The sequence below is a fragment of the Bacillus rossius genome, chromosome 16 (assembly GCF_032445375.1).
Source record: "Bacillus rossius redtenbacheri isolate Brsri chromosome 16, Brsri_v3, whole genome shotgun sequence".
NCBI lineage: Eukaryota > Metazoa > Arthropoda > Insecta > Phasmatodea > Bacillidae > Bacillus > Bacillus rossius.
The window spans coordinates 3389584-3414263 of NC_086343.1; the positions used below are offsets into that span (position 1 = coordinate 3389584).

General features: G+C 44.3%; 1 protein-coding gene across 2 annotated transcripts; it reads left to right on the forward strand.

Annotated features, from left to right (window-relative positions):
* The first annotated feature begins 1392 nt into the window (after positions 1 to 1392).
* Positions 1393 to 21652, forward strand: LOC134539965 (multiple inositol polyphosphate phosphatase 1). 2 transcript variants are annotated; one of them, XM_063382359.1, is made up of 10 exons: positions 1393 to 1600; positions 2119 to 2289; positions 3966 to 4100; positions 5106 to 5281; positions 5373 to 5498; positions 7426 to 7576; positions 8320 to 8420; positions 17952 to 18061; positions 18816 to 19025; positions 19768 to 21652. In XM_063382359.1, the coding sequence occupies exons 2-10, from the start codon at positions 2124 to 2126 to the stop codon at positions 19928 to 19930; spliced, it is 1338 nt and encodes a 445-aa protein (XP_063238429.1). In that variant the 5' UTR covers positions 1393 to 1600; positions 2119 to 2123; the 3' UTR covers positions 19931 to 21652. The 2 variants fall into 2 exon arrangements, with proteins under 2 accessions (XP_063238429.1, XP_063238428.1); XM_063382358.1 differs by having other exon boundaries at positions 1411 to 1562.
* Positions 21653 to 24680: the final 3028 nt, after the last annotated feature.

Consider the following 24680-nt stretch of genomic DNA (forward strand, 5'->3'; position numbering starts at 1 on the left):
AATTCGCGATCGCAAGGCATATAAGAGTGTCCAGAGACCAAAAGTTTTAGGTCAATTTCTTTAAAGTGCCCAGGATTCTTTCCACGACCATCTTTGAATACCACATAACCTTTCTTCAAACGTGTCAAAAGATTTTCATTTTTATTTTTGGTAATCATGAATATCTCTCTAAATGTTTTGTTGCACACCAGTATGTTTCCACCTTTTGATGGAACATTTTATGTTGCGGATGTTTGTCTTCTACTTTGGGAAGCATCGTCATATTTACCGTGACGCCTCCGTGATATGTTCGTCAAATTAATGCGACTCATTAGATATGTACCTTGTGCTTCTGGTGTTAAACTGCAAAACTCAGAATGAAGAATCCGAAAATCATTCGTTGTAAGAGAATGACACTTGTAGCGACATTTGCAACTGGCCTAAAACAAAAGTGTAAAAATCTGTACAGTTGACTGTTACTTATATTTGAATACAATACAGTGGAACATACGTACAATGAATAAAACAATATTTCCCTTACACTTACCTTATTTGGTAAACGGTAATCAGTTTTCTTTCGTGCCATCTTCAAGTGAAAGGTAAACATGTAAACATACGGTATTGATATCATAGATAATGTAACAAGGAAGATGTCACATTAAACGTAAACAAATCGGTATCACAGATAATTAATAAAGTAGGTGAACGTGTAAATGTCATAGATACCATTATAAATACAAACAATAACTGTGGCATGGAGGTTATTGCTTGTTAGTTGTGTTATGGCACTTACCTCTTTCTCTATGCCAACTGTAATGGAGTTACCTCAGTGTCTCTTTACGACTAATTGAATACAAATAATGAAACGTCATAGGCACTTACCTCCTTTTCAGAGTTATTGGCCTTGTGACTGGAAATGATTTCCTGGGTAAATGTCATTTTGGTAAAAAATGGCACTTACCTCCTTTTCAATGTCAGTGCCTCATATATTTCCCTAAAAAATCGCAATATACTTAGCATTTCGAACAGCAAAGAAGTAGATGATCTTACCGAAACCACCAGCAGACGCCTTGCCCTCGCCACTCTTCCTCGAGAGGGCATGACTTGAGTGACCTGAGAGTATCTTGCTCTTTCGAGTAAAACTGCCTTCCGCCATACTTTTACCGGCATTTAAAACGGGCAAGGCGCCCCGAAAGTTCGAGTAAAACAAACCTCGTGTCTCATCTCGAAGTGAATTTCCCAAGTTGTGCCCTCCTCTTAGGTTCTACCGAAGTTGCACCCAACGACCATACCTGCGAGAGGCGAACTTCGGCAAACTTCGGAATTGTTCGAGAATCCAAGTTACACGAAGTTAATTATTCGATTGTTGCGAAAAGACTTTCTGAAAATACTTTCCTGATTTTACATATTGTTTTGTTCCCGCCAAACAGATGATGCGCATTGTTAGCGAAAACATTTTTCTGCGAATAATGTGCAAAATAATTATTGTTGTTAAACAATAGGAATTTAATTCCTTGCTGTTCTGCTACATAATATAGGATTTTTTACAGCGTGTATATTATGTACAGACTACAGACATTACTGTAAGCTCGTTTTGTAGTTACATTGTTGTAAATTTAAGGTAGGTATGTATGTTATAGTATAGAATGGGGGTACCAATTAGGTTCGGTCTTGGTATAATAACAGCAGTAAAGGGTTGGTTAAGTTAGCGATATTTATAATTCTGTATAATCGTCAAAATGCATAGAAATTTTACAATTGGGTTTATTTATTTCTACTGGATTTTGGAAATTATCGGTAGTTGTAAAGGGCTTTAAAGTCAAGGATAATTATGAGATTTACTAAACCAAAAACATGTGAATATTGATGGGTAATTAATTACATAGCTCTACATTATTTTTGGGTTAGGTCGAAATCTAGATACTCTGAATCATCAATATTGTTAATTTTTTGGTGGGAGAAAAAAAAAATGTAGGGGAAATATGTTTATACATGTGTATAAAACTCAAGGTGACATTGGTTAGAAGTTGTGATTCTTACCTCGATCACCGAGGCTCGTATTTATGTGGCATGGAGGCTAGTGTCGCTCAAACCAATTCGTTGGCTTGAAAATGAAATTTTTATTTGATACTTTGACAGATGCGATGGAGTGGATGAGCAAGCTCGTAGTGTTGGTACTGGCGTGCAGTCCAATGGAGAGTTTGAGCGAGACGGACTTCTGCCACAGCAAAGGGATGAATCTCCATCACTTGGCTACGAAAACTCCATACCGCTTCGTAAGGCATGACGACTCCAGCACTAACTACCCAGGTAGCTAGTTTGTTGGAACATGAATTTATTTTCTGTGCATGCAAGGAGCTAATTGTGTGTGTTGAAAGATTATTGGTTATAAAAATATCATGCACTTAATTCAGTTAAAGAGTATAACTCTTAAGACATCACAATTTTAGAAAAACTTGAGTTAAATATAATGTTGCTAAAATTATTATTTTTATATTATTATGTTTTTCCTTTTCTTCCATGAAATTAAAGTAAGTTACTTAGAGCAAATGACAATGATGTGAATTATATGACAAAAAAAAATATTGTTTAATGCTTGGTTGTTTTGTGAAAATCTATACTTTTAAAGGAATTGTGGATAATGTTTAAGTAATGTTAAGTTAGGTAAAAAAAAAGAAGTTTATTCCCGCTAATCCATTCTAGATGGGACTTGAACATGTTTAGATCTTGGAAAAATTTGGAGCAATAGAATTTGCTTTAAAATGCACGTAATACAAGCTTTAGATGGATAAAACTATAAAATTTGTTGGTAATATTCTTACAGTGAGGCTTTTCCATGAAGTAATGGTGAAATTCAGAAAATAGTCAATTACGTTAAGTAGTTACATTAAAAATACTTGAAAACAGTCTGAACGGTTGGTTGGTTTAGTATAGCTACATAAAAAATAATGTGAAATCATGTGAACGGTTGGTTAGGATAGCTACATATAAATTGGTAACTCATTAGCAACCATTGAAAATATTTTACGGTATTTTTTAATGTAGCTGTACTAACCCAACTGTGAAGCAAAGTCCCACATAAAATATCTGTCATAATTCTTACCCATATTTCACAAAAACAATATTTACTTTACAATAAACCTTAGAGTTTAATTTTATACAATAATCTTGTAACAGTCCAGTAGATTCAGATGAAATTGTGCTTTAAAATACGTAGTCTTTACTACACTGCTCACCAATCAATCTTTTCAGATTGAGCTAAAACTTCCAACTAAACATTCCAAACTAAGAATGTATATATTTTTTAACATTTTTTTTCGCAAATACCGCTCAAATACATATTTACCAATACAGGAACGCCTCTAGTGTTTTAAAAAAGTATTTTCTGAATTATATTATTGTTTCATGGAAAAGCAGCGCTGTGAGAATATTACAAATTTTATATTTTTCTTTATTAACAGTACTTTTCGTACAGCTTAATTTTTGTTTTAATAATACTGTGTACATATACATGAGTTTTTAATCCGGATTAACAGGATGTCAGGATGAGCGGACAGATTAGTGGGACTTCTGTGTTTTATTTCTGTTTCTCGTAAGTTCTTTAAGACAGGGTGGATCGGAATGTCATTTGCCTCAAGTGTCATCATTGTTTTGGGGGAACTTCGGTCTAGTTTTGTTTAATATTTTACAATATATTAATTTTGTAATGCCTATAGGCATAGAGGCGGGGAGGGAGGCCATAGCATGGCAAGGATTGAGGAATGGTATTTGATTGCGCAACAACATTGAGTCAGTGAGCAGTGGCAAAAACACCGCGCCACAGAGGCTTAAGAGATGCGGCGATCCTGACGCTACAATTTAAACATACAATATATGCAATATATTAATAAAATATTTTACAATATTTTAATATTTTTGTTTAATATTTTACTGTTTTTGTTTAATATTTTACTTAAAGCATGTTTCTGTTGTTTGGTCCCTCCCAGACTGCGAGCCCGTGCGGGCGTGGATGATCGTGAGGCACGGGACGAGATATCCGGGCAGCAAAGCCATTCAAAAGATGGTGCATTCTCTGCCGCTGCTCCGGAACAGAATACTAGCTGCTAATAAAGCTGGGAAAGGTAAACATATTTGGCTTGTAGTCCAAGAGTCATTATTAAGGCATATGGATATTATAAACCCAGCCAACTATGAAACATAACTACATAAGACAATGCTACAGAGTTTTAACATACCCCTGATCTGAAAATCTTTTTTTTTTTTAATTGCATGGCCTTACTTGGTGGACTCTTAATTATGTGTCATATAGAGATGTGAGTGGGGAAATTTCCTGGAAATACATAAACCCCATATTTTTCTGGAAAATAATTTCTTTTTCCGATACAAACGTATAAGGTTTGTCTGGTAAGTTTGTATAAACAATTGGAAACGCTTGGAAACAGTGGGTAGGAGCGCCAGATTGGTCTGTCCACTCAAGTTTATGACACATTATGTCTTTCGTTACTACCTAATGACTCCCTTTTTTTTTTGTTGATAAAATGTGTTTGTTACTATGAAAGTACAACTGCTGGAAAATTTTCCGGTTAGGCAGAAAATTTTCACCAAAAATACTTTTCTGAAAACAGACATCTCTAACATTACTTAAAGCCACATTTCCTGAAAACTGACATCTCTAGCGTCACTTAAAGACACATTTCCTGAAAACTGACATCTCTAGCGACACTTATAGCCACATTTCCTGAAAACTGACATCTGTAGCATCACTGAAAGCCACATTTCCTGAAAACTGACATCTCTAGTGACACTCAAAGCCACATTTCCTGAAAACTGACATCTCTAGCGACACTCAAAGCCACATTTCCTGAAAACTGACATCTCTAGCATCACTTAAAGCCACATTTCCTGAAAACTGACATCTGTAGCGTCACTGAAAGCCACATTTCCTGAAAACTGACATCTCTAGTGACACTTAATGCCACATTTCCAGAAAACTGACATCTCTAGCAACACTTAAAGCCACATTTCCTGAAAACTGACATCTCTAACGACACTTAAAGCCACATTTCCTGAAAACTGACATCTGTAGCGTCACTGAAAGCCACGTTTCCTGGGATGTGTGGTGGCAGGGTCGCTCTGCCGGGAGGAGGTCTCGGCCCTGGAGCGCTGGGCTTGCGGCGTGGAGGAGGCGGACGAGAAGCGCCTGGCCCACGAGGGCGAGGACGAGATGCTGGAGCTCGCGGAGCGGTTCCAGCAGCGGTTCCCGCGGCTCTTCCCCGGCGACTACCGCAACGACACCTACAAGGTCGGAGGCCCCCACTGTGGCGGTGCATGCGGTCTGCTCGGGGCGCGCGCCTCGGAGCTGAGCTCTCACGTTGTCTGGTTCTCCTCCGCAGTTCAAGCACACGGCGACGCAGCGGGCCGGCGAGAGTGCCCGCTACTTCACGGTCGGCCTGTTCGGGAGGCGCGTCAGCCGCCACGTCTGGTTCCCGGAGGCCCTGCACAGGGACCCCATTCTGAGGGCAAGCAAGTTCACACCATCGGCTTACATGTGTGCGAAGACTTCTTTTTTTTTTTCCAATTCAAATCAAAGTCGGAAAACGAATGCTGAATTTTGAATGTTGAATCCAGCTTTTGACATATTCTGCTCTAAGATTTTTGGAATCTTCAAAGTTTTTTTTTTTTTTAAATTTTCCCAACGATTAAGACAAAGAATTTTATTCTTTGATTTGGTTTCGACTTTAGCTTCGCACACCCCTAATATTTTTGTTCTTGTAAAACTAGTTTAGTGGTATGTACTTTTTACTTTTGTTATGTTTTTTCCTTGTTCATTTGTTCGTAATTACTATGTAACCATTGTCGTTCGGCAGTGATATGTAACCAGTGCTGATTTGAGCTATCCTAGCATGCATCAATTAAGTAAAATGATACTGAGTCGATAACAAAATATTTAAAATAAATTTTAGGAAAAATGACAAATAGTTTTTAAAACGGAAAAAAAAAGTAGAATAAAGTGATTGAAGAATTGTGTGAGAGTGAAAAAGTGACTGATGATTTGAGGATGATTGAGAAAGTGAGGATGGAAATGTGACTGAAAGTGAGATTAAAAACACAAGTTAAATACGTAGTGTGTGAAAGGAGGGTACCATATTTACGCGAGTTTGGGTAGGGTATTTTATGTCAATTTTTAGTGTAAAAAAATGTACTGTGATCCATATGCAAATTTTGGGGTAGAAAAAAATTATATTGTACTGTGTGGTTGAATATGCGTAAATAACTAACCTATGTTGGTTTTTAAAAAAATATAACTCCATGAGTAAGAGTAAATTGTTTAATCAAATTATCTCAGCGGTCAGTCGCGTAAAGCTCTGTGAACAGCGCAGTTATTATACGTGTGCCGTGTCATGGCGCCGGCAAATGACGCGTCTGCTGCTCTATGAGGAAGAGGAGAGGAGGGGAAAATCTAAAAATATAAACCAGCCAGAGGGCGAGAGCAAGAGTGTGTGAGTATGTGTGTGCGTAGGATAGAGAGAGAGAGAGAGAGAGAGAGAGAGCAAGAGAGAGTGAGCATGTGTGTGCATAGGATAGAGAGAGAGAGAGCGCAAGAGTGTGTGTGCATGAGGCCATATGGCAGTGTTGACTGTTTTCCCTCCCTCACTTCTTTGTAAATGTCCCGTGAACTAGCACCCACACAACGTGTCTGTCTTGACAGGTGTTTATGATGCAACTGTGCCCAATCATCAGTGTTTTCTTTGAATGAGATTCCCCCACGCTTTCAACTGAACATACCAAGACAAAAACTGCAGCCATCGCTGTTGTTTATAAGAGCACCTTTCACATTCTTCCAACCTCTCGGTAAACGTGCTACTGACAAAGAGTAGCCTCTCTCCTCTTCTTTCTCCGTGGCAAAGGGATAGGTAAAATAATAAAATACAATGGAGGAAAGGTAAACAACTGTATAAAAAAATAGCAATCTTTTCCTTTGTCTTGTTAGGAATTGCGGGAATTGGATGTAAACAAAGAAGTGCAGAGGGTATATGCCAGGTCATATTTCTTACATACCAATAAGCTGAGAAAAGGAACACTTCACTTCTATCCACGGAACTCTAGTGAAGACATATATGGTGCTGCGATTCATACACGGGTGACCTTTATAGTGAAAATGTTAGATTTGTTTTCCCGAAACTAAGGGTGAGATCCATACGAAGAAATTTTCTGCAGGTAAATATGTTAAAACATAAAAAGAGAGAAAGGAATAGAGGCTCTTCACACACACTGTGATAGACATATATACTAGAGAGAGAGACTTGCAGAGTTCATATATGCCATTTGATTTGTGAAGTTGGATCCTTTTTTTATCATGGATGCTAAAGCCACTCATTATTTTCCTTAAATAGCTTAAATAACTTCCTTAAGTAGTTATAGCATTTTTTCATCAATTTTTTGTAGTTCTACAAGGCATGTCCTCGCTGGAAGAGAGAGGTCGACAAAAATCCAGATTCCGTCCAGGAAAGAAATAAGTTTGCGCGGGGCCCTGAAATGAAGCAGTCTTTGGAAGAAATCCGAGCCCGCCTGGGCTTGGATGCTTCTCTTGAGTTCGGTGAGTACTGACTGCTTGCGAGCCAACCACAGCAGAGTCGAGTCCAAAGAGGTTTTTAAAAAAGTAAAGAGTTAAAAAAATAAACAAGCCAAGCAGTCTTGATCATTGACTTCATCATAGTTTACCACAGTCTCACGTCATGCCTCAATTTACCAGCCTCTCTTTCCATCCATGCTGACCCTACGGTCTGGTTTTTCAGGTAACTGGGAAGGAATTAAACTTTGCACTTCTTGTTATAGTCCTTTGAGGGAAAAAGTTGCATAGCAAACCAATGTGATAAGATTTAATTGGTGTTTAATTTGGTTCAAAATTGCTCCTGAAGTTTCTGAAGCATAGGGGTACCCAGGAGGGATGTTTTAGGGATTCAAACACCCCTCCACCCCAAAATAAAGGCAAGAAAATTTTGAATGCTCATGTCATTCAAACTCATTGTCTGAAGTTTCGCATCGAGCGAATGGCGAGATAACGTCACCGAACAGCCCAATTGGTAAGCAAACCTTAAATAAAGTCGAAACACAGTGGTTGGTTAATGATTGGTCAGTCTTAATTCTCAAATCATAATTGGTCTATGTACTCAGCACAACTCAACTTTGAATATGTTTTAGATATGCTTGACAGAAATGGGCATCGGGTGGCAGTAGTTATTGCAACAACTGCGTTTTAATTTAGAACGAAACTACATAAAACTGTGAAAATATGAAAAAAAAATTGATTGATGTATTTTGTATTGTCCTCTTGACTAGATGACGTGCATCTGCTGTACGTGACGTGCAGTTTCGAGACGGCGTGGGACAAGCGACGGCCGTCTCCATGGTGTGCAGCGTTCTCGGAGAAGGACCTCCAAGTGAGTGAGGAGCGTGTTCCAAAAACAGGCTTGCGACACTTCCGGTCACTTCTCGACCCACGCCAGTTCTGCGTGGTCCTTTCACAATGGCTCAACTGCAAACCCAGTGCGAATTGACACTAAAGCTACGGTGTGCCCAAGAAGCTTTCTAGTGGCCGGTGATTCTCCTGTGTTAGCGCACTTGTTGAAGGTGTTGCTGCCATCAGAAGGAAATATAAACCATAAAAAATTGGTTGTCTGTAAAGTCGGTTTGCGGACGATAGTTTAACGTGACAACATCATAACAAAACATTGATGAAATGATTGCATACTTTATGAATAAAATTGAATCATTTTTATTTTAATAATAAAAGAATAAATACTTGAAATTATACTAGTAATCAGATTTTTAAAATGCAAGAATAATTAACCTTTATTGCCGAAATTGTTGTTGTAATATTCAATGAAAACCACATGAACTTTTCACTTCACTTAATAAACAGTCGAGTGGAAGAGAGATAGATGCGGCGCAAGCTAACAATGAGCGTAACGGGACACAGCGTAACGGAACAAATTGTGTAACCAGACACAGCATATTATCTTTGAAAGATTTGTGCAATGGGAGTGCATGACTTGATGTAGGCTTTTGGACATACGCCATTGCTAAGCAATGGCGTATGTCCAAAAGCCTACATCAAGTCAGATACAGCATAACTGAACAATGTGTGTAACGGGACAATTTTTTGTGCGTGTAGCCGGCGTTCATCGATTTATTAGACGTCACGTCAAAAAGTAAATACTCAATTAGCAGTTTGAACTTAGAATCTCTTATGGTGCTGCTGTCACTAGGTTGTTGAGTCATCAATAGTGTACACACTCAAATATTGTGTTGGTAAAATATATAAGGGTTTATTTTTTTAATCCAGGGATTAAAAGCTGATTTTTTTATTTGTAATACAATATATATTTCTAGCCAGTTTCATGCATATTCAAAACCACGAGCACATCCAAGGTATGAATCCGGTGCGGAGGCCATTTAGTAAATAACTTAATTTCAGTTTTTCAGTCATATTTGTGAAAAAAATAATGAGTTATTCAGCTCTGGGTAAGACTGTTGGTGGTTGGAGGAGAATTAATTTAATTTAACATTTTGATTAAATGTATATTTTAAGTTATGTACGTAGTGGTTGATTTGGAGGGTATGCTGTGAAATTATCATAATTTTATAGGGGTTATGTCTGGAAGGGTTTTTTATAATGGCTTTATTTGAGCCTATGTGGTATTAGTATTAAGGAGGCTTTGCTAAAGATTTTAATTTTGCTTAATAGTGTGTTATTACTAAAACAGATTATTGATCAGTCACACACTCTGAACGTCTTACTATGTCATCGAGTGAGAACTATATTGAATAAATAAGGAAATGACTATGTTGACTATTGTGCATGGTATCCTTTTATTTTGTTCTTATGTTTGCACATTTTCCAAAAGAATCACAGCTACACATTGAGGGCTGATCGCGCATTGCCGGTGATTTCGAGATGTTAACTATGGGCGCCACCACGTGGAAGGGCACGTGGACCCGGCGGAGTCTCTCACTCAGGGCGTGACGTAGCCCAAGTGGGGACGAGTTACCAGCCCTTTCTATCCTAGCTACCCAGACCTGGCCCGCTCTAGGCGTCGGGCACGCCACACTCCTAGACTCACTCACCACGTGATTAAATAAGTACTCACTTTATATTTATTCTCCAGATTTAATTTCACTAACACGTCTCTCTACACGCCCGTTACACGTTACACATTACACGGTTAAAAAGCCTGAGGCACGAATCGGTTTAGGTGAGGGCATGGTCCACACACGTGGCCATGCTGCAAAGTATACTTATTACACGGTGATGAAAAAACTCGACTGAGACAATTAATTAATTAAACAGCCCGCTGGCCGAGAGCTGCCCCGAGGATGACGAGCGAAAGAGATTCAGAAATACTTAACGAGACAGAATTACTTGGTCAGTGCAGAACAAAGGTGAAGTCCCCGGGGTGCTGGCGCGTCTGCTCTCGGTCAGTGATGAAGATGGACTGGGGTGAGCTCATCGCTCGCAGGTGGCAACATGGCGCCCTTCGCGCCAACACAATTACCGTTACTGTATTCTACGACTCCGTGCCCCGGCGAAAGTTGAGTAAATTACAGATAAACATTAAAAATATATAAAAATTACTGACAATGGAAAGTTTGTTACTATTTACTTATTTAATGATAATTCATATAAAAGCATTCCTATCCTCGTCCAAGTCCGTGCCTGTTCGGGTCCGCCCGGGCAACGTCTATAGTTATTTAAGGTAACTTATTTAAATTAAAGAAACACAAGTAAACTACACAGCACTGGGGCGAAGATGGATGAAAACAACAAAAAGGCTTACAATTAATATTAACATAGCAATTTTAGGGATCGCCGCACTGCTTCTAAGCGCCCTCTTGTGGTAGTTCGTGGCGCGCAATTCAAACACACGACTACGTACATGGCGGTACAAATGCCGGGGAAGGGGAGAGGAATGTTGAGGAAACGGAGACTGACTAGGCTCATGGGGCGTAGCCCCGGCTGACGTCAATTGCCCCCCCCTCGAATAGCCGGTCATGTCGACGTTTCCGCTGGGTCGCCTGTGGGCGTGGTCGCCCCCTTATCAACAACAGCTGTGCTTCCTCGCGATCCCTCGGGGTCGTAGCGTGTATCGCGGAGCCGGAACTGGGTCTTGTGACGCCCGGTCTCCCCTCTCTTCCCGCGGTGTTTCGTCTTCCTGCGGTTCGGTTACTGTCACCCTGAACGTGGAGTCTGCCAACGAGTAATGCAGCGGCCATAATGGCTCGTCCGGCGAACCCGGCCTACTCTCTACTTCCTCCGGCCACCTTATCAGTGGTTGGGATGTCGACTGGCCCTCCGTCACTCCGGGCGTGTCCCTGAGAAATCCCCTGAAAGGCGAGACGTCACTCCCCGAGTCTTCGAACAGCCGCCTCGGCCGGACATCTGTGACTGCGAGGGGCGTCGCCTGTCCCGCCCCCAGGTCCGGGAAGCCTCTGAACCCGCCCCCGTCTGTTGGGGTGGACGTGACCAGCTGTGCGGCCGCCCTCCCGTCTGTCTCGTCCGCCGCCTCCGTCTCTCTCTGCCGCGTCCCTGCTCCGTCACGTCTCGTTCCCGTCTCTTCCGCCCCGCCCGCCGCCTCCGTCTCTTCCTGCCCCGTCTCCGCCTCGTCCGCCGCCTCCGTCTCTTCCTGCCCCGTCTCCGCCTCGTCCGCCGCCTCCGTCTCTTCCTGCCCCGTCTCCGCCTCGTCCGCCGCCTCCGTCTCTTCCTGTGCCAAGCGCACATCGTCCCGGTGATATTTCGCGGCCCGGCCTGAGGGTAACTTTATCACGACCGCCGTGGGCCCCGCCTTGACCACCGCCACCGGGCCAAACCACTTTGGCGCCAGGCCGGCGCAGAAGTTGCGTCGGCCGGAGGAGAGGGGGTAGAGCCTCGCGTAAACCAGCTGGCCTGGTTTCAGTTCAGGGGGCGGGCGGGTCGTCTCGGGTGTGCGTTGTGCTTGGTAAGCTGCCTGGTTACGTCGCGCCCTATCGTGCGTCTCGGCCAATCGCCTCAGGCGTCCTTCGGGGCTCTCTACGTCCGGGTCCGTTTGTTGTTGCCGCACGTGATATTCCCCGGGGAGGGTGAGGTTCCGCCCCTGGACCATGGTGGCTGGTGTTTCGCCGGTTGCCGCGTTCACCCGTCGCCGGATGCAGTACAGAACGTCCGGGATGTGCGTGTCCCATTGGGCGTGGTCATCCGCGAGCCTCAACCGCAGTTGAACCTTCACCTCTTGGTTGCGTCGTTCCGTGGGGTTCGCGCGGGGGTGGTACACGGGGGTGGTGTGTAGGATTACCCGCCATTTTCTCCCCAGCTGCGCCCACCGGCGCCCGACAAATTGGGTGGCATTGTCCGACAACAGGACCCGGGGGTACCCCCACCTAGGAAAAAACTCCGTTTCCAGGCTGCGTGCAATGGTGCCGGCGCGGATGTTCGCCAGGGGGTAGGCCTCCACCCAACGCGTGTAGCAGTCTGTCACCACCAACAAAAATCTTTTCCCTCGGGGCGTGCGGGGATATGGTCCCATTAGGTCTATGGCGACTGTATGGAATGGCTCGGTGGGCTGCCTGGGTACCTGCTGGGCTGCCCCGTCGGTGCGGCGCGCCTTGTGCCTCTGGCAATGTTTACATCTCCTCACGCAGTCCCGTACAAACTTGTTTACCCCTGGCCAGTAGAACTGTTCCCGCAGATCGCGTCGCGTCTGGTCTGCGCCGGGGTGTCCGGCTAGCCTGTTCACGTGATACATGTCAAACACCTCCCGGCGGGTGGCGGCTGGCGCGAACGTCCGCCATTGGCCAGCTGTCCCCTTAGGTCGCGCCTGCAGTGTCCCGTCCAATACACGGTAGCCTTCACATTCTCCGCTCCCGCAACGGCGCACGATCTCCTGTGTGTCTGTGTCCGTGAGTTGGGCCGCTCGCACGTAGGCGTCTAAGTCATCAAGCTCCGCGCCTGGCGGTAATGTCGGTGTGACGTTAAGGTTTAGGGCACACAATGCGGCTTGGGTTGTCGGGGTGCGCGGGGTCCTGGGTATGCGCCCGCTGGGTGGTGGCAAAAGCTCCTCCCACTCCGCATCGTCACAGGCTGTGACGGTGACGTCCGGATCTCGCGACAGCTCGTCCGCTAGTTCGTTCTGTTTTCCCGGTACATGCTCGACTTCGAAATCTAAGGCCTGTAGAAGCATGGCCCAACGCGTCAGCTTCGAACGTCGCCCCTGCATCGTGGCCAGCCATTTGAGACATTGGCTGTCAGTTCTCAGTACGAATTTCTGCCCCTCCAGGTGTGGGCGGTAGCGTCTGAGGGCCCAAACTACGCCTAGACACTCACGCTCGTTCACGCTATACCGCTGCTCGACGTCGCCGAACTTGGCGCTTGCATATTCAATCACCCGAGGCTCGCCGTCGTCGCCGAGTTGTAACAGGATGGCCCCGATGCCCTTCTCGCTCGCGTCTGTTTGTACGATCAGGGGTCTGCCTGGGTCCAGCCGCGCGAGTAAGTGGCACTGTTGAAATCTGCGTTTTAGCTCGTCAAAAGCGTTCTGGGCTTCCACGGTCCACCTGAACGGACGTTTGGGTGACAGCTGTTCTGTCATCGGCGCCGCTACTACCGAGAACTCTGGGACGAAGGCTCGCAGCCAGTTAGCTAGCCCCAAGAACTTTTGCAGTTGCTTGCGCGTGCGTGGGGGCTCCTTGTTGATAATTACACTCAGCTGTTTTTCCGTGGGTCGGTTTCCGTCCGCGTTAACCACTAAGCCCAGGAAATCTAGTTCTGTGGTCCCCAGGTGGCATTTTTCGCGATTGCATGTCAGACCATGGCTCGCCAGGCGTTCCAAGACTAATGCTAAATGATGCGCATGTTCTTCCCACGTCTGAGACCAAACAATTATGTCGTCCAGATACGCGGCCGCAAACTTGCCCGAGTAGTTGTCTAAGACCCGTGTCATCATCCCTTGGAAGGTAGCGGGGGCGTCCTGTAGGCCGAATGGCATCGCGCAAAACTGAAATCTCCGCCCGTCTGGGGCTGTGAACGCCGTCTTGGGTCGGTCCGCCGGACGTATCGGCACCTGCCAATACCCAGATTTTAGGTCGAGGGAAGAAAATATCTTGGCGTTACCCAGGCCTGAAAGTGTGTCGGCCATGTTCAGCAGGGGGGGTGGGGCATTAATTGTCACTCTATTGATAGGTTTGAAATTGACACAGAAGCGTAGTTTCCCGTCTTTTTTTTCTGCCAACACGACCTGGAAATTATACGGACTTTCGCTAGGCTCAATTATCCCGTCATGCAACATGTCCTGAACCTGGTCTAGGATGGTCTGTTTACCAACGTGGCCGTAGCTACCGGGTGGGATAAACATTGGCTCGTGAGGATGGGTCGGGATGGCATGCTCAGCTATGGTGGTACGTTTCAGCGGGTCCGCGGACGCAAACACATTACACTGATGATCGAGGACCTGCTGGATGGTAGCACGAAACTCGGGGGGAACTCCGTGCTGGAACTCGTCGAGACTGACCTGGTTTACTGCTGGTGGAGTAGGCTTACCCAGCCCGTGGATGGTCCGCCGCCCCTGGGTGCCGACGTGGACGCAGCCGGCCCGGATGTCGATGGCTGCGTGCTGCTCGTAGAGCCAGGGTAGCCCCAGAATGACGTCATCACGTAACTGCTCCACCACCAGCGCCGTCGTGACGGACCGTTGGTCCCGCACGTCCACCTCCAGCGTCGCGACGCCCTGGGTGTAGCAGGCGTCCCCCGTGGTAGCCAGCTGGAGTTGGCCCGGGTGGTACTCGAAGTTGTCACGGCCAATCACGCGTGCCGCCACACAGTTGTGGCTGGCGGCGGTGTCAACAAGCGCGTGGACTGCGCGCCCGTTGACAACCACCGGAATGCGCAACAGGTCGGCCTCCGCCGCTCCCACGTGACCCAGGAGAGGCCCCGCCGCCGTAGGTCTGTTGTTGTTAGGTGAGGCGGGGGAGGTGGGCTGTCTTAGCGCGCCGCCCCCTGCCGTCCGTTTCCCGACGGCTGCTGCGCCGCGAAGTCAGGCCGGAACTTGTTCCTCACCGGGCAGTTCTCGTGCCAATGGAACGTGCCTGGTGGACACGTGTGGCACTGAGGTGGTGGGCTGCCGCCGGTAGTCCGTCTCCGCCATGTCAGCTGCGCGTGGCCGCTCGGTCCGGGTTCGTCGCGCCTAGCTTGGTCTCGGGTGGGCGCCGTGTAGGGCACCAGCGCCTTGGTGTCGGCGGGCGTCGTGTCTTCCTGCTTGGTGCTCAGGGTGGCGTGGATCCTGGTCGGTCTGACAGCTCGTAGGTCCTGCTCTAAGACGCGCGCCTGTTGGACGAACTCCTCTGCCGGACGCCGCGTCATCGGGCGTAAATACGGGCGAAATTCCGGGCGCATCAGCTCAACTACCCGCTCCAGCACTCCGGTAGGTTCTTCTCCGGGAAACAGCCGCTTGTACAGACGTATTTTTTTCATGATAAACGCCTCCGCCGCCTCCGTCGCGCCTTGCTCGAGACAATACAGCTCCGTCCGCACTCTCATCTCTGTCTTCACGTCCGCGAATCTGGCCTCGAACAATCTCGCGAACTCGGTCCACGGCATGTCATACTCCTGGACGATCTGCCACCACGTCTTGGCGTCGCCTTTGAGCGCGGTGCTCACCCTGTTCGCCCACTCACACTCCGGCACTCCGTAGCGATTCAGGCGTTCCCGACACGCGTGTACAAATCTCCGCGGATCGTCGCTGGTTCTGCCCGCAAATTCCGGTAGCTCCACGTGTCCTATGAGAGGTACCCTGCTCCGTGGTGTGTCGGCGGCGTCTCTCACCGGGCTGCGGCCTGACGGGCCCGCTATTCTCACGTGGTGGCACCACTGGCACGTGTACCACCCGTCTTGAAAGGAGATTATTTCGGACTTCGCGAGACACGCCGTGTGCTTGAACGCGCGACAGTTCCGGCACCAGCCTCCCTCCCGCGTCTTGCCCTCACACTCCGCATCCGTGCACTTCCCGTGTCCCGCCTCAAACTGATCCGCCCGTTCTGCCTGCTCGTGGTTCGGCTGCGCTTCATACTGTCCTACGCACACGCACGTGTCCGTCCACGAAGAAATCGCCGTCCCGCTCACCTGGCGCGGTCGCGCGCACATAACACAATATAAGCTATTCTTTTGAAACAACTCACTTGCCTTAATCGCGCCCGGATTTTTGTCAAGTCCGTGGTTGTCCGACATGGTGTTGTGGTGGTGAGGCCGGTCGATTGCCCCTCTTCCCTTCGCTACGCGACGCGACGCGGATGGCGGTACACACACACACTGACCTGGCCCGGCTGCTGTTGTCGCGAGGAATGCGGCCACCTGGCTGCTCGCAGCGAATTCCTGGAAGCGCGCGCCCGGCTGGTCACGTGGCCGGCGCGCCAGAGTCCCGCTATGCGCTCCGCGCGAACAATAGTTCCAGCGCGAACTTTAGTTCCGCGCGCTCCGCGTAACAACCGCCTATCTCACACGCTCGTACAGGTCTGGTTTTCGCGGAAGATGTAACTCGCCCCACGCTCTTGGGCGCCATTTGAGGGCTGATCGCGCATTGCCGGTGATTTCGAGATGTTAACTATGGGCGCCACCACGTGGAAGGGCACGTGGACCCGGCGGAGTCTCTCACTCAGGGCGTGACGTAGCCCAAGTGGGGACGAGTTACCAGCCCTTTCTATCCTAGCTACCCAGACCTGGCCCGCTCTAGGCGTCGGGCACGCCACACTCCTAGACTCACTCACCACGTGATTAAATAAGTACTCACTTTATATTTATTCTCCAGATTTAATTTCACTAACACGTCTCTCTACACGCCCGTTACACGTTACACATTACACGGTTAAAAAGCCTGAGGCACGAATCGGTTTAGGTGAGGGCATGGTCCACACACGTGGCCATGCTGCAAAGTATACTTATTACACGGTGATGAAAAAACTCGACTGAGACAATTAATTAATTAAACAGCCCGCTGGCCGAGAGCTGCCCCGAGGATGACGAGCGAAAGAGATTCAGAAATACTTAACGAGACAGAATTACTTGGTCAGTGCAGAACAAAGGTGAAGTCCCCGGGGTGCTGGCGCGTCTGCTCTCGGTCAGTGATGAAGATGGACTGGGGTGAGCTCATCGCTCGCAGGTGGCAACATGGCGCCCTTCGCGCCAACACAATTACCGTTACTGTATTCTACGACTCCGTGCCCCGGCGAAAGTTGAGTAAATTACAGATAAACATTAAAAATATATAAAAATTACTGACAATGGAAAGTTTGTTACTATTTACTTATTTAATGATAATTCATATAAAAGCATTCCTATCCTCGTCCAAGTCCGTGCCTGTTCGGGTCCGCCCGGGCAACGTCTATAGTTATTTAAGGTAACTTATTTAAATTAAAGAAACACAAGTAAACTACACAGCACTGGGGCGAAGATGGATGAAAACAACAAAAAGGCTTACAATTAATATTAACATAGCAATTTTAGGGATCGCCGCACTGCTTCTAAGCGCCCTCTTGTGGTAGTTCGTGGCGCGCAATTCAAACACACGACTACGTACATGGCGGTACAAATGCCGGGGAAGGGGAGAGGAATGTTGAGGAAACGGAGACTGACTAGGCTCATGGGGCGTAGCCCCGGCTGACGTCAACATATAAAAAAATCATGCAATACTTTCTGTTGGAGAAAAATATATTTTCAGATGTCATTTCAAAATTTCTGAGCTATTATGGATTTTGTTTTGTAAACAATTTTTTTAATTTAATTATACCATATGAATGACTATAGCAGCATTAATTTTGAGCAAGCTAAAAAAACCAAAATAAGCAAAGAAATGGAGTAGCTTAGATATTGTAGCCATTCTAAATGTGTTCTGAATTTTCTTGCATAGTTTTGCTGGAAAGCAGGTTATTTCACAGGTACGTATGTCTTTCAGGTGTTTGAGTATTTTGAAGATTTGGAATACTACTGGATTGATGGCTACGGTTTTAACCTCACGTACAGACAAGCATGTCCTGCTATCAGGGATATGATGAATTATCTCCAGTAAGTGGTATATTAATTACTTTATTTATATTTTTAGATTCTGTATTTGTACTTAAAATAGTACTAAATTGATTTTTAAATTGAGTTATGTGAATTTTGTAAGAAATAGTGTATTATCAGTTAAAGCTTCAATAAAAACTCTAGCACTTTTCTTCTTTTCTTCAAAAATATTGACATATCTGTCAATTATTAAAAAAAAATATAGAAAAAATTTGTAATTTTGTTCATAGAAAGAATAGCAGGGAAATTTTATTTTCTTTATTTGTAGGCCTGTGCAAACATTTGAATTTTCAATAATCAAACCAAATACTTTATTATTCGTATTTGATTTGATTTCGAAGCCAACACTTTGAAAAAAAAAAAAAAAAAAACCTAATATTCAGTCATTTACGAATAGGGCTATGTGGGATCCCGAAAATCTGGAAAAATTTCGGGTTCACGGAAGATTTTATCGTTTCAAATTTTTTTTTTCTTCAGATCTACATCATATTTAACTGCATGCTAAAGCTGCTCACTGTACATTATTTTTGAACCCATATTATAGAAGTTTCTTCACGCATAAATAAATTTGGTATTAATATCGCACAAATGAGTTAAACTCGCGAGGTATACTACTTATGTTAAGTATTCGTAAGCAAACAAATTACTTGTTGTTTCGAAGTGTTGGTACGTAGTCGTATCTGAGAACTGGAGTGTTCGCACAGGCCTGGTGTTGTGTGCTGTGCTACGTGCTGTGCTACGTGGCGTCCCGCAGGACTGGACGGACGCCGGGCTCCCAGCACTCCCCCCGCGCCGTGGTGTACTTCTCGCACTCGGGCAGCCTGCTGAAGATCCTGGCCCACCTGGGGCTGTATCGGGACGGGCGGCCGCCCCGGCACGACAACTACCGCCTGATGGGCGAGAGGCGGTGGAGGGTGTCGCACATCGACGCGTTCGGCACCAACCTGGCGTTCGTGCTCCTCAGGTCAGTGGCGATCCTCGCCGGAGTGTAGCTCGCACTCGACACGCTCAGGGCCGTCCATGGGGCTGGGGGGCCGAGCACATATTTCAGTTCCGGGATTTTTTTGACACGTAACATCTTAGCTCTCTGCATATTGCATTTGGTACGAGTAATTTTCATCAATGGAACGAAACTCCAAGGAACGAACATGTGTAACCGCGGTGCCGCCATCGGTGGAAGCCTCGCAAATCCTTGAAAAGACGTCGGACCCTTGAGATTCAACTTTATTATAGTATTGCTTTCACGAAAATCACATAATTTACACGGTACATAGATATTAAAAAAAAAATGGGTGCGTGCACTTAGGTATGCGCGTGAGAAGTTATACTTCTTTGACATCATTAAAAAAATAGTTTTTAATTGCATGCAAATAATTCTCCATGGTAGCGTTAAACGTTTAACGCAACCTTGTTGGAAGTCGCATTAGAAGTATAACTTAAAAAAAAAAATAAGCCTTTATTATAGTAAAACTGTCCTTTAATACATTATGTAATAATTGGAATAAGTAATGACAAATTGAAAATTAGTACGATAGAATCTTGGCATCGCAACCCTTAGTTAACGTTGAAATGTAGAGATGGTGCATGGTTCATCATACTATCGAGTCAGAAAATTGCTAACCTGCATATATTGAATGCAGTGGAAGATAAAAGGATTTTGTGATGAAGTTGTTACTGGAGCGTGCGGTGCTGTGTTGTGTCGGCAGCTGCGGCGGGGAAAGCCGGGTGCTGACGCTCCACCAGGAGCGGCCGGTCGCGCTGCCCGGCTGCCCGGCCTCCGGGGGGCACTGCCCCCTGGCCGCGCTGCTCCACACGTACCACGCCAGCGTGCACGCGTGCGACTTCGAGGGCATGTGCCGCGACAGCTAGCGCTGCGCCCGCTCGGCGTGGCTCTGCCGGCAGGGGGACAGCGACACACCCCAGAGGATCAGCTTATGATTAGTATCTGAATGGGGCTGTTCCGATACGCAACACTCGAATAGGATATTGGCCGATATTCAGCTCTCGGCCAATGACAAGGTATCGGGAAAAATAAATATTTAGGCAGATTTGTTTTCAAAATACTTGTTATTTTTTTGTTTTTTTGTTTTCTTGATTGTTGTTTACCTCAGAATCTCTTTGCTGCCTGATAATGGAAACCAACTAGTATTTTATTTTTCAAAGGCAAATCTTAAAAATTGTACAGAGGCTAACTATGAGTACACCAGAGAATGTTCGCCTCACAAATATGTGATGTAAAGTTTTTTACAATGAGCTTGCTTTTATTTTAGTTTTAATAATAAAATTATGGTATTCATCACCAACAAATTTACAAAAAAAATTACGTTTCAACTACTACTTTAATGTGTGGCCAGTAGTTATAAATTTTGGTTTTAGTATCAGGTGGTGTCGATATCGAAACAGCCCTAATTTTAAAATACAGTAGGGTCTCGATTAACTGAGTTAATGTGGACTGCGACAACCTTTGATGAGAAAAATCTCGAATAACACTAGTATAATTTGAAAATTCTCTTGGTTTTCAGTTGGCCGAGTGGCATCATTTTTCAGGGTAGCATTTCTCCAGCTTTTCTTAAGTGAAGATCCTCCCATGTCACTTCATGATTATCTTAACCAGTGAACTGCATCATTGAGGTTAATTTTATGAAGGCTTTCGACAACGGTCAGACCAACTAGGTCCTCAATTGGTCTGACATTCTTTGCCGGAAATGCCACTTTAAGTCCACTCGTATATAATGAAACTTCGGTTAGTTGAATCTCGGTTACTCGAGATTCTGTTGTACTTATGGTTAGAAATAACAAATAGTTACTCGCGTTCACTGTATAGTAAAAACTCTTTAATCTGGCTCCGTTGGGACCACAGCCACGCCGAATTAGTGATTCTGCCAGATTATTGAACATCAGTAAAGTTTAAACAGGAGTACCAAGTAAAAATTAATATACGGTGTAATAAGTATGTAAAATATTTTTTGTAAGCGTGATACGTAAACCACATTGTGATCGAAAGTGCTGTATTCTAAAACTAAGCTGACATGTTCCGACTTTGATCGTAAATTTCTATTTATTAATTAGTTACAGTATTTGGTTGTTATCTTCTTTTGTTGCATGGAACTGTGTTAATGTTGAAATTTTACAGAAAATTTTGTTTGCCATCTTAAAGCAGCTTTGCTAAAATATTTCTTACAATTGTAAACCAAGGTCAAACAATGTTTTTACAACAGTCGAACAGTGCAAATGTTTACAGCAATTTCTTTTTGTTAGAGCTGAACTGATTATTAGTTGTTTGTGTGTGTTATCATTTTCAGTGTAAAATTGATCAGTATTATTGTGAAAATGTGAAGTGTGTGTTGGTTAGTGCTGTTAACAGGGACTAAGATCTCGTGAGAATCACGACTAAAATCTGGTATCCATGTCAAAAAAATATATTAAGGCTTAGCCTTGGCTCAGCCAATTTCATAGGCTTTAAAAATGATGATCCTAAAAGCATAATGTAGAAAAGTCTGTCCTAATTAATTCTAAAAATAATTTTCGTGCCTTGATCTTGCCTGTATGTATTAAAATATATATTACATTCAATAAAATAGTTTAAAAAAATTTACTTCTTTTTTTTTTAAATTTACAAGCATGTGTAATGACTAACTTTTTAAATTAAATTGGAAAAAGAAACCTAAATGACTTTCATCTTTCACCCATTTTAACTGTTAAAGGTGTTGAACTTCTTTGAGTCCAGGAGGAGAAATTTTTTTTTTTTTTATCATATTGTTCTAATAAACTACTGAAACAAACACAGAGTTTATGAAATAAAATAAGGTAAGTGTGTATTTAAAATATTTAAGTGCTGTATACAACTGTGAAACTGGAATATCTAGGGCATACAATAGGTTGTTTGAAACGAATTAAATAATTAATTACCCTTCAATTCTGATGTGGGAGACACCAATTTGAGGAACCGTTAATCATTAGTACGTAAATCCTCTTCACAATACGCTATACATTAGGGAAATTAGAGACAGTTGCTTGTACTTAAAACAATTCTATCATGAAGCATGCGTTATGCTAGTTTCTGCATTAAAATTATGGAAATGCATGTCACAATCATGCCTTTAATGTAATCTTATCAAAGAATTTTGCTTTTTCATCATCCCTTGCAAATCAACCCTTTTTTCTCTCCCCCAACCCTCCTAGTTTCTCTGTTAGCATATACACATGTACGCATATAGACATATATATGAATATATATGTGTATATGTATACATGTGTTTGTACAGATTGAACCGCTGTTGACCAGCCATCTGCCGTTGGACTCGGTGGCACGTAACGCTCAGGAAGTTGTCTGTTGGCGCAGGCGCCATGTTTGCCAACCTGCTTCCGGGCCAGCGCTGCGACCTGGGACCAGTCAACACCTCAACGACCTCGCCGACAGATTCTGTCCATGTGTGCGGTGTGGTGGGAGGGAGGGGCCCTAAGTGAGGGGCGGTAGCCCCCCCCCCCCCCCCCCCATCAACTCAACACCCACAATAACCACTAGAAATCAAACACATAAACTGGAGTGATCATAAAAAATGATCTATTCGAACCAGCACCTGACATTTGAATTGATTCTTTGTAAAAAAAAAAATGTATTTCTAATGGTAGGTAGGTACTGGTTGAAATCAACTACTGTAGGCATGATGTCATAACTCATAAGGTGTTAAAAATAGCATATTAAGGGGCTATTATTTTTTTCTTCTTCTAAATTTTAAACTCTCCATTAATCCGAGAGGTATTTATTCAGTGACACTTGAAACCCGCCGGGCATTCACCCCTCCCAGCATTCAATTCAAAATTTTAAATTCATAAGTCTTTATTCATGCTTTTTTTTTTTACACGGATTGTACAATAGTAGTTGGTACTCCAGCACTCAGTGCTCTTTTACCAAAGGACAAAACATATTTTGTTAACATTGAACCTATTCTCACATATACATACATTTACATTATTTACATGTTGTACAGGACAATCTTGAAGGCAAATTTTAAAAAAACCTTTCAAGCTGGCCAAGAAGGGAGAGTGCAATCCTGGTTGCGTGCGAGCGACAAGCTGTGTTCCGTTAACCAACCAAAGACACAAACGCACAGCAAGTGCAGTGTGTGCCCAAATTCTGGTAAGTCATGGAATTTCCCCAGCGATAAGTAATTTAAGGGGAAAATGTCATACTCCCAGTCTGACATCACCTAGACTGTGAAAACATTACCCCCCTCCCCCTCACATTGTGTTAGTGCATTGTCACATTTACTATAGAATGGGGTATTCAAGGTTCTGCGAGGTACGAAAAGCAAGAATGATTGTGAAGAGAGAAATTGGTCAGTTATAGGGGGTGGTGAAGGCTGGATTTTCTTTGTCTTTAAGAACATTTTAAAATACTAGGTAAATTACTTTTAAAAAGTAGGGAAATATTATTATTCTTGACGACCCCTTACTGTATTGGTCCGAGGTTCTGACATAGCCAGAGTAAACTCTAGAAGGAAAGGGTTGGGGAAAAAAAGGGGATAAAACATCTTATTAGGCAGAATTCTGGAACCTTGCAGTTATCGGTTCATATTTTGGGAAGCTTAAGTCTGAGGAGGCTTTTTTTTTAAATGACATATCGCTGATGGTGTGTAACAGTAAAGTTTAAGAATTCCATTAGCTATATTCTCATGATAAATCCTTAGGTTGTAGTTCCTGTGACTTCTCACAGGTGATACAGTGTCTGTAAGTCGTAATTAGTTTTTTTTTTTCTTTCACAGTGTTGAAATACAGACAAACATTCCTTGAAATAAACATTTAGAAATTTGTTCTTGGTACATATTTTATTTAATTAAGTTTTTTTTTCAAATAAAGATCGCAGGTTTTAACGGCCATTGTTTGTATTTTCTTGGCTTTTGGGTGCAGGCAGAGTCAGGTAATTGTCTTGTGATGTTTCGGCAGTTGTTGCAGCTGCCATCATCAGGTAGACTTAGTCTACCGAAACGTAGACTAAGTCTACCTGATAATGGCAGCTGCAACGACTGCCGAAACGTCGCAAAGACAATCACCTGAACACGGCCTGTACCCAGAAGCAAAGAAAATGCACATTTTTTTTTCCCCTCTCACTTGGGAAGAGTGACTCGGACCCGCCTTGGCTCAACTCTTGTTATGCACAGCTGGCAGCTTCGCGCCTGGTTAGGTACAGGCCCCGGTGATCGTGAGCAGACGCCCCCTGCTAGACATCCCACAAAACATCCTGTGGCTGTTGTCGTCGCCTCTGCGGCCCTGCCAGGAATACTCTTCTCTCGGGAGCATGCTGGCGGGTTTTGGACTGCAGGGAGCGCACACAGCAAATTTTAAACTATCATTCTGTTGATCGAACGACTCAAAGCATGCGTTACAAACTACGCATAAAGTTAATCACGACGTTTTTCAAACTCCACTTAAAACAAAATATTCCACAACATGCAAAAAACACAAACGCAAACCTCGCCCATCTTTCAACTACTTCTGCCTTCTGAATTTAAAGATAAATGTTCCAAAAAAAACAAAATTTCAAGATGCAGACTTTTGTGAGTAAAAGATTTAAGATTTTATTTCATCACACAGTAAAATCAATTTAACGCTTTTTAAA

Excerpts from the sequence above, each read along its gene's own strand:
- LOC134539965 (XM_063382359.1), top strand. The coding sequence starts at position 2,124 with ATGGAGTGGATGAGCAAGCTCGTAGTGTTGGTACTGGCGTGCAGTCCA. Across the intron at positions 5,282-5,372 it reads ACCGCAACGACACCTACAAG|TTCAAGCACACGGCGACGCA; the intron begins GTCGGAGGCCCC and ends TCTCCTCCGCAG. Across the intron at positions 19,026-19,767 it reads CTGGCGTTCGTGCTCCTCAG|CTGCGGCGGGGAAAGCCGGG; the intron begins GTCAGTGGCGAT and ends TTGTGTCGGCAG.